Genomic DNA, 13,906 nt, shown 5'->3' on the forward strand with positions numbered 1-13,906 from the left:
GGGAAGAAGCTGTTTGGGTCTTTTTTTTTTTGCTTTTAGTATTTTTGATTGTCTGATGCAGCTAAGCATAAGGAAAAAGAAACTGGCAGCAAATACCTTTTTTGTTGTTGTTTATAAACATTTTATTATAAAAAACCCTCAACCTAGAGGCGTGTCAGAGATTTGTTAGGGGATGTTAGTGTCAGAAGCCCAGAATTTCAAGTTGATTTCTATTTTCTGTTAATAGTGAATCGTACTTTTCAGTGGACTGCTGTGGAAAAACTGCCAAGGGAAGTACATATAACATTTTGGGGGATTTCAGTCTTATTTACTACAGCTGAGCAGAAGAATCAAGGTGTACTTCGATTACCTGTAGTACTAGAATCTAGAACAGAAAAAGAAATCGCAAGCTTCTGCAATGGAATAGCTCACTGACAAACAAGCAAGCAGAGAAAACCAAAACTGTTACCATACTTACATGAAAACAGAGCAGGACAGAAAAGTATCATAATTAGTGTCAATTGGTAGAATATTTCTCAACTCTGCATATTTCTCTATGCACCTCCCCACTCTTCCCTCATACTTATACAAACCTCTGCTCTGCTTTTATTATTCACAGTGCTCTCTGTCTAATTTACACTGTAAGCTCCTCAGGTAGGGACCTTGTCTTTTCACATGTCCATGATGTTAAATACATGCCAGTCAAACTGCTGAAATTATAATAACTGAGGGTTGGGGGTTTTTTCATTCATTCTTTCTTTCTTCCCTTTTTTTTTTTTAAAAACAAATGATAAGTTAAAATCAAAGGTAATAATTAGTTTAAAACAGCCCTCAGAGGCAGTCCCAGGAAAAGTGACCTTTTGCGCTACAACCGAAGTAGGCAACTTTATGGTGTCTTGAGGTCAAGGCTCCTATTTCACATGACTTGAGGGTCTTTACGTGCATGCTACCCTGCGGTAAACCACACAGAAAGTTACGATCAAGTAGACTTCGCACTTCAGACATCTATTGAGGAATATCAACAAGATTTGATTCGATCTGAGCCAAAAGTAATCCAGAACCAGACTCAGGAATGCAATGGAAAATTTCTAAAAGATTGGAGATGAGATTAAAATACAACAACAACAAAAAAAACCCCCCAAAAACCCAGAAGACTGCCTAATGCAAAGCGAGAGCATTGGACTGATTTTGAGTGGGCTGGACCCTACAATTACAACTTTGTCGCCACAGTTTGAAATCTATTAAAGGGATTTATGTTTTGCAGCTGACATTTAAAATTAAGGATTTATTGGACTGGGAATGAATATTTCTTCTGCAATTAGTTTTTTGGAGGTCATATTTCATAAACTGTTATTTTTCTGTTTAATCTACTGTAGCGAGATTTTGTACTGTTAGAACGTTTGAAAAATATAAATGCAGAAATCATTTTATTCATTGTAAAGAGACTCCCATCATGAAATTGCTGTTGAGTTGCATCACGTAACATTTTCACTAGGTACCTAATATTTCCCACTTGTCTATGCTATTAGGCTGGAGCAAGTGAAAGTGAGTGACATCTGATACTATATAACTCACGCACCAGTAACAAATGGAGAGTTTTAATTCAAGATTTTTGCTTCTCTTACATGAGGGCTTTTCTAATTTGCTTTTTGGAAATTTATACACATGTTTCTGCGTATTGCTAGAAGCCTATGAAAAGCTGCATGTTCTTCCATTCTTCTGCATTTATAGAGACGGATTAAACTTCACTGCAGCTGATTTTTTGAATTCTTGAACTGAAATTAATTACTGGGAAAAGGAAGGGTATTTTTCAAATTAGGACACTAATTAATTTAAGACAGTTGTTTTCCTTTACCACTATTCTAATCCAGTCTTCTCAAAAACAAAGAAATAAAAAAGATCGTGTAATCGTATTTACACAATTCCTGTTTAGCTGTCTTCTGTGTCGGCGCATTCATACGCAGCAGCAGGAAAGAAAATCAGGATATATAAATTAGAAGCTGGAGGATGATTTCTTAAAGGATGGCTCTACCGTTAAGGAGCAGACCCACAGAAATCAGATGCCATTTGTGCCCGGAAACCTCAGGTTGCGATTTGTGCAGGTCCGACTCTGAAACGTAGGAGACCTCGCGTTACAGGTCGCCTTTGAGAAGGCATTACGCATCCTCTTCAACCCTAACTTCATTTTGCCTGCTTCCAACTTAAACTGTTGCACACTTCTTCCACAAAGGCAGTGAGAAAGGATAGCTGACGCAGTCTAAAAATATTTTAAGGAGTCAGCGTATACTGTCTGCTCCAGCTTGATTTTCCTATGTGACACAGCAATGGAAATAAAGGGGAGGCTGGTCTGAGACGGCTTGATACAGTCTTGTTTTTGTTGCATGTGTGCCTCCTGAAACAAGGTAACTTCAGGAAAAGAGTGTTTCTCACTTGGGCAAAAGAGTCAACACCGATCGCTGACCTAGGGAAAAAAAAAAAAAAAAAGGGTGAAGTATTGAAGGATGCAAGCGCTGGGGTTTTTGTGCTTCTCTGCCATGGGGAGGGGTGCAGGGGGGAGAGGCAGAGGAGGGGGAAGAAGGCGATATAAATGCGTTTCTATTGGCCAAAGCAGGGGGCAAAAAAAGCCAGTATTTGAGCAAAAAAGCGTAATAGGAGCGGGCACGGTAGAGGTGTTAGAGAATTGGGCAGAAGATGGATCGGTGTGCAGAGAAGTAGGGAGAAGACCGATGGTGACCACCGAGCGCTAAAAACTGGAGAAACGCAGGCTGCTTTTCTGGTCTGCTCGAGAAGTCTGTTTTCATTCATGCAGAAGCATAGGTGTAGATTTTATCAGGACTTTGGGCTGGAGCACCCGCAGCTGTGGATTACAGATGCTTCCTGTCATGTATAAACACAATCATTATGTGAGAGCATGGCACCCACACGGCTACCTAAACAGCCATTCCTCCAGACTGAAGCGCTTTGTTCTCTTTGGAGTTATTTTTATGACTAGGAGCAGGACTCTACCCGAAAGTTACTAGCAGCAGCCGTGTTTTTTATGTCAATTAAATGGATTTTGTTACTTGTAAAATACATGTCCAAACACAACTCCATTCTTCAATCACAAAGTATGTTTTCTTAACACAGGGTGATATATGGTGACACTTGTTTGACTGACAGCACGAATGTAAACCGTAGTAAATACCACCTGTAACTTTGAAACTGGTGAAGTTCAGTTAACAAAAATAAGAACGTTGCGGGGAAAAAAAAATAATCAGGAGCTTTTGTGTTACACTGCTACTTTTAAACATCAGATTTCAGCATGGGAATGAGTTAACTGAGTGAAAGGACTTGGCTGGGTTAATGATGCTGTGTGTTAACGTCGGCGTGCGTGCATCTCTCTCCCTGTCTAAGCGGGGTGAGAATACCTCGATTTCCAAGCGTGGAGCAATGCTTTCTCCTCATCGCGCTTTAGCTGCTGACACAGTTAATCATCCCGCTTAATTTATATTAAACCTCTATACAGCAAAATGTAGGTCCCAGCAGTTTTTAAGGTCCTCTGTTCATAGCTTCTGATGTACCGTATGTCATGTATATTCCCTCCAATCAATTAGTAAATAAATAAATGCCCTTGCTCCGAGAGTGAATCGCAGAGCTGGTTCTTCTTGGGAGGAGGAGAGTCTTCGTAAACAAAACTGTATCTGGAAAACAGTGCAATCAATTTTAGAAACAATTCTCCTGGTAATATATTATTTAGTCACCGAGAGTAGCATGTTTTCTTACCTCTCGCAAAGACCTTTAAAAGAGAAAAGTTATTTTGGGGGTTGCCAGCTCGTGGTAATTTAAGCAGCTTAACGTTTTAAAATAAAAGATGAGCGAGTTGTAAAAACACTGATTTTTTAAAATCATATTGGAAAATCTTTCATCACCAGACTCAAAGAGACTTCCCCCCTCTCGACAACAGAACAAAACTGCCTTTAAAGTTAATCCGTAATGAGTGAGACTTGGCAGGTCAGTTGCTTTACAAACAAAACCGCATCCAGCATCTCTAGGACAACACGGGAGGGGGACGGGGGGAAGAGAAAGGGAAAAAAGGAAAGGGGGGGGGGGGGGGAAGAAGCCGTCGGCAACAATGCAGCCTCAGCAGTAACTCCCCTCTGGCCAGCCGCCGCTCGGCGCTGCCTGCCTTCCCTCCCCTACATCCATCCTGCCAGAAGGGGGACCTTTCCCACTCTCCGTCGCGGCTCTGCTTTAATTTCTGAAGAGGAAAAAAAAAAAAAAAAAAAAAAAAAGCTAGAGAAAGAGCAGAAGAGACCCGAGAAATCCGCTGTGTAGCTCTAATAACGTTACAGCGGCGGCGTGCGTGTGTGTGTGTGTATGTGTGTGTGTGAGCGGGGCGGCGGCGGGGATTTTCCCCCCCGCTCTTTATTTTTTCCCTCTTCCTCCCCCCCTCCAACCCTTCTCTCTCCCTCCTCCCTGCCCGCTCTCTCCCCCTCCTCTCCCGCGGCGGCGGCGGCGGCGGCGGCTCCCGATCCGGGCGCACGGCTCTGCCCGCCGGCTCCAGTCCGGGTCTTGGCGGCGGCCGCCGCCCTCCCCTCCTCCGCTCCCTCTCTCTCGCCTTTTAATCATGCCCCTCTGTCTGTGTGTGAGTGCAGGCGGGCTGACAATGATTTCCTCAGTGATTACGTACAGAGCGAGTCCCTGCGGGTTAGGGGCCCCCTCTGGAGCCATCCTGATGGCTTTGGGGGCCTTGCTTCCATTTTCCATTATTATGTGGACTACCGGAGCGACAGCGCAGTCCAAGACCTTGCAGGTTTGTGATGAGGAGGGAGCACACAGCACACTTCTCCTCCTCCTCCTCCCGCTCCCGGCTCTCCTCCTCTCGCCGCCGAGCCAGCCGTAGACTTTAGAGAGCAACATCCAGCTCCCAAAATCCAGGGCTGCTACCGCCGACCCGGCTCTTCGGGAAGAACGGGGGAAGGAGGGGGGGGGGGGAAAAGAAAAAAAAAATCCCACCCCAAAACAAGGGGCGCGGGGGGGTGGGGGGGAGAGAAACAAACAAAAAGCCCAAACAACAACAAAAACAAACAAAAAAATTGGAGCTTTTTTTTGTTGGGAAAAAATTAGTTTAGGGTATTTTCTTTTTCTTTTTTTTTTTCTCTAAAGGAAAGGAAGGGCTTTTTGTTGCTTTGCCTTTTTTTTTTTTAAAAGTGATTTTTTTGCTTCTTTCATTCCTCCCCCCCCAATGTATAACTGTCTTCACTCCGGCGGGCGATTTAAGGAGGGTGATTATACAGAGATATAGATATTTTTGTGCGAGACCTTAATCAGGTTTTTTTTCTTCGTTTTTTTTTTTTGCAAACTGCACAACGAATCCGTTTGTAAACAAATCAAGAGGATTTTAAACACTTTTTTTTTTTTGCAAAGCAAATAAGAAAAGCAGATGATTTTCAGCAGGGTTTTTTCTTTAAAAATTATGCGCTTTTAATCGAATATGTAAATTCTTGAGTGAAAAAAAATTATTGTGCTAAGGATCGGACTCTTTTCCCCTGTCTCACGGCATTTGGGGGGCGCTTTTTTTTTTTTTTTTTAGTTGAGGATTTGAAAGTATTCTGCCTGGTTTGGTGCTTTTTTTTTGGGGGGGGGGGTCGGGAAAGGGGGCGGGGGGGGTGAAAGCTTGGAAAGTTTTGGTTGCAGCTGCCTGGCCGAGGCGCCGAGCCCCCCGGGCAGCCGCCGCCGGCGGAGGCAGGCGGGCAGGCAGGAGCCGGCGGAGGAGCGCAAGCCGCGCAAGGTCTCCGCGGGGTCTCCGCGGCTGTGAGGAAGTGTAGTTTCTCGTAGGGCTGAAATTGAAACAACTTCAGCTGTTTGCTTTTAGGATGTCTCGCCGCAAGCAAGCTAAACCAAGATCACTCAAAGGTAAGTACCAACCCCCTCCCTTTCCTTCCCCCCTCGCCCCCCTCCCCCGGCCCCTCTCGCCCGCGAACGCACCCGCGGGCAGCCCCGGCCCGGCTCCTCCGCGCTGCGCGGCTCCCTCCGCGCCCTCGCCGCCGCCCCCGGACCCCCACAGCCGCCCTCGCCGCTGACGAACCCCAAATTAAAGATGGGTGGGTGGGTGGGTGGGTGACGGTGGTGGGAGAGGCACCCCCCCACCACCCCCGGCCCTAAACGGCCGTGCGCGACCCAAACTCGCCGCGCGACTGGGAAAGTTGCCGCCGGGGAGAGGCGGTGACAGCCCCCGCCGCCGCGGCCCCGCGGCCCGGCCCGCCTCCCTCCCGCCCTCCCTCCGCGGGCGCGGGCAGCGGCGCCGCCGCCGGCCGGCAGCTCTGCTTTTTAAAGAAATGATCAAAAAGTTGTGGGTTCCCCCGTCCCCGGCGAGGTCGCGTGCCGCCGGTGCCGGCGGGCGAGGGAAGTTTCGGGGGGCGCGCGCGCGGGGTGGGGGTGGGGCGGGCCGAAGTTCCCCGCGCGGGGCCGGAGTTGGGGCTGTGGAGGAATGTGGCGCCGGCTGTCACGTGAAGCGGCCCCTCGCCGCCGCGGGGGCATGTGTGAGGGGCGGCGGCGGCGCGGGGGGGTGTTAAACAAACAAACACGCGCGGAAATCCATAAAGAAGAGGGGCGGGGGTGGTACCGAGGGGAGCGGGGAGGGGGCGCGCCCCGGGAGCCCCAAGTCGCAGGAGCCGCGGCTCAGGACCCCCCGGAGGAGGCGGGGGGAAGCCCGGGACCCGGAGGAGGACAAAGGGCGGCTTGTGCGGCTGCGGCGGGGCCGGCAGCGTCCCGGCCCGGGCGCCCCCTCCTCCCCCGCCCCCCCCGCGGCCTGGCGCGGCCGCCCCCCGCCGGCCCGGCGGGCCCCTCGCCGCCGCCGCCCCTCAGCCCGCCGCGGCGCGCCCTGTGGCCCCCCCCCGCGCCTGGAGCAGCGGGCAGCCGCTTGGCCGCCCCCCGCCTCCGGCTCCGAGGAGCGGGGAGCCGCTGACCGCCCCCCGAGGAGCCGGGAGCCGTTGGCCTCAGCGGCCGGGCGGGCAGGGGCTTCTCCCCGCCTGCGAGCGGGGAAGGCGGCTGAGGGTGGCTGTCACCTCAAATAAACATCTCTCTCTGGATGGGCGCGTTCCTCCCGGGTTGGTGTGTACATTGCAGTGAAGTTGAATAAAGCCTGGGTTGCGTCAGGTCAGAACATCTATAAGTTGTCTACTTTTTTGGGGGTTGGGGGGAGGAGGAGGGAGAGGCGGGAAGGGGGGCGAGGGAGACAAGGCCTGGGGAGCTGCGGGCGGCCTGCGCGGCCCGGGGGGCTGCTGCGCCGGCAGCGCCGGGCCCGGCGAGCCCCAGGTCGGGATGCGGCCCCGAGCCGCCCCGCGGCTGCCGGCAGGGCCTTGCTGTCTTCTCGGCTCAGGAGTTAAGTGCACAGAAACCAGCGCAGTTGCATAGTTAGGGAGCAGGAGCGGGGTCTGCTTTTCTGGGCTTCTACGGGAGGACCTGGCAAAAAAAACCCCCTGCGCTCCCCTCGCTTGAAACAACTCTTTTCCAGGAGTTCCCTTGTCAAAGTCTTCCTGTTGACTTCAGCGAGCTTTAGAGTAGGTTTTAATGCTTTTTTTTTTTAAATTATTAAACTCTCCAGATATTTTAAAAGGGAATAAAGGGCACCTTGATTTTACTGCTTTACCTGCGGCTGCCGTCTGTCTCTAGTTTTCCGAAGTTTGTGCGGTTCAGCAGTGCTTTTGTTTGGCATCTTGCGAAGAGCAAACGAGCCGCTTCTTCCCTTCCCTTTTACAAATGATACCACAATGAAAGTTCTGTTGCTTGGGCGCGCACTTATATTCCGAGCTTCCCAGGGAGGATTTATTTACGTGCGCATAAGAGTTTTAGAGCCAGTAGGAGAGCGACCTATTAGCTATATTTGCAAAGAAGATGCTGGGAAACTTCAGCTGAAGGGTAGTCTTAGACCTCCAAGTATTTAAGTGCAAAGGTATAAACGTTCAGAATTAATTGGCAAATAGAGGAAATTGTTCTCCTGTTAGACATTGGGCGTGTTTTACTCGTGTTTTTTTGTTAGATGCATTAAGAGACAGGAGGTTTGTTTCACATATCTTCCTGTAAACATTACACTTAATTTAAAACAAAAGATACAGCTTCCATTTTATGTGGAGGTATGGGCTTTGCCTTCCTTACGTACCAGTAGCCCGAGACTCCCTAAAAAAACAGCAACATTCTTTGGTTCAGATGGAGTAGCTTGGATCTGTTGACAATAAACTACTGACTTGAGAAAACTGCTTGATGCTCAGGGCAGAGATGAGAAGAGATTTCTTTACAGTGCCTTATTTACTATTTTTCAACTAAAACCAGGCAGTAAATCAATCATCTTCTGTAATTATTCCTGCAGTAATTACCTTTGGGGAGTAGGTTATCATTCTTGGTGGCCTTTGTTCAAATATCTTTTTCATTTTCCCTGTTCTATTTTCCTTGAATCGTGTCAATTTTTGAGTGGATTAATAGTATTCTGAGAGCAGTCCGATTGTAAGATTTCTGAAAGGGCTAATAATGAGATTCATCTAAGAAGTTGAGAGATGCTTGCATAGGCATAGCATTTAAATTCATTGACAAGAGGCTGCCCATCAATTATTACATCTTCATTTTCAGTGAACAAACAAAAGCTGTAAGTAATGTTGCAAGGAGAATTTCAACTGTACCTCCAATGCAGCGTTTATTTAAATTCGTTATTACTTAAGTATTACTGATTTAGTCGGTACAAAATACAGTTCTATGGTTTAAAAATAAACAGTCTTTTAAATAGCTTCTCTGAAAAGCTGTTCTTTGAATGTATGTAAATGGGTTATTTAAACTCATGAGTGCTGTTTTACATCTAAATAAAATATGGAGTTACACATTACATTTCCAATTTGTCATGTACTTAGCAGCCCTTTCTGGGGGGAAGATATAAGAGATATTTTTGATATGTCTGTCACTTTTGATAACTTAATTTGAAACTTATATCTTGGGGGAATACTGATACAAGGCAGGTAAATACATTAAAACAAAATGACAATCGAGTTTTTTGTATTGAATGCATGAAACTAACATTCATCTGAAATGGTGGGTGTTAAGAACTTGCTAATGACTAAATTTCTTCTATTTCTTGAAAATACACTTTTTGAGTTACCCTGGCTTCTGTTTACATTCCTTTTCTATTTCTTTTTCTCTCTTTATTTTATATTTTTTTTCCTCCCCTCCCTGTTTTGGTTTCTTGCCAACTTTGGTCTGAACTGTCCCCAGCTCTTGGGGAGGATTGCATCTCAGGTTAGGACCTAGGAAAGAAAAAAGGCATGGCTAACATTGGATAAACCTCTTACAATTTAAGAATAGTAAGAATATCTTTCCAATGAAAAATAAGATTGTCATTCTCTGTGAAGAGCATTGACTCTTACAAATATACTGCAGGGTTGCGGGGGAAAAAAAAAAGTCTTGAAAGGAGAGTAAATTATTTAACTTTCTGAAAAACTGTAATTTGAATATCTTATTTTACTTTAGGAAGGAGAAATGAAAGTTCAGCTGCCAGGTTGCCAGGTTCTTTTAGGCAGAGGAAGGACCAATTGCATCAAACTCATCAGTCCTGACCTATATTTCATTCTACTGATTAATTTATCCCATTTCCTTGGCTAGCTTCTGGGAAAAAAAAAAATTATTTGGTATCATTGACCTGATCAGAATCACCTCATGCATTTGGTGGGGGCGGGAGGATACTGGGAGAAAAGCAGGTGGGGAGCGATCAGTCAGAGATCCGATACCCGTGTATAAGCCCCAAAAGAGCCGCTGTGCAAATGAAGGGTGTTGAAGAAGAGCAGTTGGTATGAGTCCTTCAATTCCTAACACCTAAGGGCAACACCGTTCCCTAAGTCAAACGGTGCTGGAGACCCCCTGAGCTCAGAAAGCAAGGGAGGGTGGGAGAGCGGCTTGCCCGTGTCTTGTTTAACTTGGCCATTTGAACGGTAAACCTTTTTTTGTGACTTGGCATACCTTGTAGATCTCACACTTAGGTTACTGACCGCCGCCCCCCGCCCTCCCTTTCTGGTTTATGGGGTTTCAGTTTTGGGAGGGCTTGAGGTTTTTCTTTTGCCCTTACTACCGGCTTTTGATGAGAAACTTTGTGTAGAAACAAAGTTAAAAAAATATAGTCACTTGCAAAGAAAACCAGGTATTCTTTGTACAAGCCTGAATGAAAATGTAGTCCTACTAAATGTTAAACCCAGTTTTCCCTAAGCTAAAGTCACCCGTGGAAAAAAAAATCACAGACATTGTAGGTGTTGGACAAGCCATCACAAGGAAACTAGAACAGCCCCACACCTTTAATAGAAGCACTGATCTCTGAAAGTGATTTCTTTTTGAAAAAAAAAAAAAAATTGTTATTACTTCAAAGCAAATTTTTACTGATTGTAATTTTGTATCCCACATTTGGCCGCAGAAATAAAATTACTGAATGTTAGTTCCTAGAAAGACGAGAAGGAAAAATTTGTCAGCTGTATTTTACATATCTATGTTCTGCTTAAAGAAGGCTTGTATCTTGAAATAATTTGGCAAGCCTGGAGTTTCTCTTAAAGTTGTTCCCTCTTTTTGAGGAAACCTAGGTACTCTTTCCATCCTGCCTGAATCTACAACTGCAACTCAATTCATGCAGAGTGTTGGTGGACTGAGTAAATTTAATGTGACTTGCTTCCTCATCATAAATTTGAAGTGAAAGGATGTTTCTCATACAGAGGTGCAGGTGGTGTAGTACCAAGGAAGGTAGAACAGCAGGGGATTAAAACAAAAATCTTCCTTAATTGCAGCAACAGTTCGGAGAGAATTTGACATTCGGATCCCCTTCAAACAGTAGCCTTTACAATTTCTGTGTATCTGTCAACTATTTGGATGTTTATTCTCAGCCCCAACCCTCCCCAGCTTCTAAATTGCATGGACTAAACTCAAAAGTCATAAGATTGTCTGCTTATTACACTATAATCAATCCGGCATAAACAAAACCAGCAATTAGTATGGGCATGATTTCTGTGAACTTGCCTTAAAGTTTCAGTGTTACTGGTCCAAAGACCTTTTTCTGAACGGGCCGTTTTCAGGAGCTGTGTTATTTTGGCATCATCATTTTTATAGGGAGGGAACAAAAAATTCGTAAGATTCCATTTGGCCTAAAAAGCAAAAACATCTGTTTGATGCATGAGTGAATAGCTGGCTTCTATTTGGCCATCCAAAAAAGGGCAAAAATTAAGATACCGAACATAAAAGAGTACATGAAAAAACAAATTACAAAGAGGATTTAAGATTAGCATCTTTTTATAATGCACGCTATTTATAGTGTTCTTTTTGACTTGCCAAAGCAAGCCCCAGCTCCTTTATATATGAAAAAAAAATCCGTAACAACAAAAACATCCCTAATTCATTGACTTTGGCAATGCATAGTGGTATTGATGGTCTCGATTAGTGGTATGATTACAGTTATGCTACCCGGTCATTTTGGGGGCCAGCATGAGTCATATTGACCATCACCATCTACTACTTAGGAGCAGGTACTTTTAGGAGTGAACATCGCAACAGCTGCCATCTAAACAGCTGCTGGTTGTACTGCTAGTTTCCACGAAGGTGAAATCTTGTGACAAAGATAATCTTAAGAGGCTTAGAAATGCTGCGTGTTTGGTTTGGTTTGATTTTGTTTTCCCGAGTTGCTGTTAACTTGTGTAACGAGAGAAGGGAGTGCCTCCGTGTCAGTATGGAGGCACTTACCTAGCACGTGTAGGATAACGATACCTGCCGTGATCTAAGATGTCTTGAAAGGCTTTCTGTTGCTCTGTCATTCGTTCAGGCTGATTTACAACTGGTTTAGTCGCTCTCATTTCTTTGTTCTGAACACACGATTCAGTATTTTGAAACTCGCACATTTTTGGGGAAAAAAAAATCTTCCTTTTGAATAATTGTACATGAGGAAAGGATCTAGAAGGACTGTTAACGTTTCATGTAGACCGTACGGATTGAGTGTTTTTTCTCTGTAAAACACTGAAAATAAGATACTTAGTGTTGTTTTTTTAGATTGGTTAAAACATAGTGTAAAACCTGATACCTTAAGACAGACCTCTTAGCATCTTTTCCTAGCTGTATTTTATGGTTTCCATTGGTTCCTGTCGGGCTACCTGAGCTCAAAATCAGTCCCAGCTGGGGGTGGGGAAAATGTGCTACTTCAGTCAGAACCATGGCGTATATACGTACATATGTATATATATTTTTTTTTTCCCTGAAGGGACAACATACACATTTATGAAGAATTGGACCTGTTTTATTTGGTGCTGCGAAAACGTACATGTCTGTTTTCAAATACGTTTTGCAGTGTGTTACTGCAAAGCATTAAAGTTTTTCAGTTGCTCCCGTTACAAAACTCGGACAGCACAAGAGAAGCTTTTAAATACTTTGAAATCATAATGCAAAGCTTGGCATACGGTTCGGACAAAAGATGAATGTGCAAAAACCAAAAGAGGTGATGAGGTTTGTTTTTGTTTTAACGTTAATTTTGGGCAAGTTGGGTTCTATTTCACCTCAAGTATGAGTAATTATGCTAGTTTAGCAATTATTAGAGATGAAAGAAATTCAGTTAGATATGATTCTCCAAAACTTGAGTAGCTTTAGTTTTAGCCAGGATAATGATCAAGGAGTAGTTAGCCATATGCCTAGGGACTATGCTGTAGCAAGAAAGATATGGCTGATCTTGGGGGTATCCTTATTACATGTTATAATTAACATTTTCATTCAGCCCTCCTACTTTCCAAAAAAACCCTGCTTTATGTTCTTCTGTGCACACATTAGTAAGACGGCACAAAATTGCCCTCTTCCCATGGATGTTTGAACCGGGACCATTGTCCTCTGTATTTACGATATTAGTTAAACAGTGGTCATGCTTTTTTCCCACTTCTCATTCCTTCAGTTTCAAACACTTTTTTTCCCTCTATACAGCATAATTATTGAGAAAAAGGTGTAGAGGATTCCCCCTCCCCCCCCCACCTTTTGCAGGATTTAGTCTACGTTATCCACGTTCTCCTGGTGTGTGCCTATTTGTGCCTTTTAGATTTTCCTTCAGCTAGAGTGATGCTGCGCATGCTATACTGCAACTTTTCTTTGTGCAGTTGACTCTGTATAATATGTGCTCAGAAGTGTTGTAGGATTGTTACTTACCAATTCTGCATGGTTAAAGTTGAGTGAAGTTTTAGATTTTGGGGGGGATGTGTTTTTGTTGTGTTCCACTCTCCCCTTTTTTTTTAATCATGGGAGCAAGAGAGAAGGGTGCTTTTTTGAGTAAGTGATTCATTTGGTACTTTCACTTTTAAATATAAGTGCAACTAGGTGCAATTTTTCTTTCTAAGGTTAGGATTTTTAATCCTTCAAGATTTCTTAAAGTCATTTATATATCTGTTGGTATAGTGACTCCCACCCCCTTGTTTTTTAATGCGATAGGGGCGTACTATGGTTCTTTAAAAATATAGTTTCAGTAACTAGTTAACCGCCTTACAAATTTGGAAGTACTAGTCATTAGTTAAACACCCTCTTGGCTGAAGCAGAACACCTTTTAGCCCTGAGGACAATGGACAGGTTGTTGACAGTGAGGATATTGGTGTTTTCCGTCCTTCCCAAACCCCATTTTTGGAGAGCTTATTCTCTCATGCAAGGCAATAACCTGGAACAAGAATTTTGTCCTTACCAAAGAGGAAGCGCAGAATCTCTCTCCTAGTTTCTCATACAGGCACTCAGTGTGTGGAAAGGCTAGAGCACTTTTTAAGTCTAAATATCCTGGTTAACTGTACAATAGATGGCTTTTCTATACAATTCCTGAAACTTGTTGTGCCCTTACTATTATTTAGGTTGTGTTTTGCCGGGAAAATATATTTCAAACAATGAATTCCATCATAATTGATTTTTTAGTTGTTTTTTTTTT

General features: G+C 44.6%; 1 protein-coding gene across 3 annotated transcripts in view; it reads left to right on the forward strand.

The window, feature by feature from the left end:
* Nucleotides 1–5,819: 5,819 nt before the first annotated feature.
* ZNF521 (zinc finger protein 521) overlaps nucleotides 5,820–13,906 on the forward strand; it is a gene marked incomplete at its 5' end in the record, with an annotated part of 204,047 nt that continues 195,960 nt past the window's right edge. For 2 of the 3 annotated variants that reach the window (XM_081996547.1, XM_081996548.1), the window contains one exon: nucleotides 5,820–5,874. In XM_081996547.1, the coding sequence (XP_081852673.1) occupies nucleotides 5,835–5,874 (40 nt within the window). The remainder of the gene's footprint in view (nucleotides 5,875–13,906) is intronic. The other variant, XM_081996549.1, reaches the window with a different exon arrangement.

This window comes from Phaethon aethereus (genome assembly GCF_964289735.1).
Source record: "Phaethon aethereus genome assembly, chromosome: 2".
NCBI classification, from domain to species: domain Eukaryota; kingdom Metazoa; phylum Chordata; class Aves; order Phaethontiformes; family Phaethontidae; genus Phaethon; species Phaethon aethereus.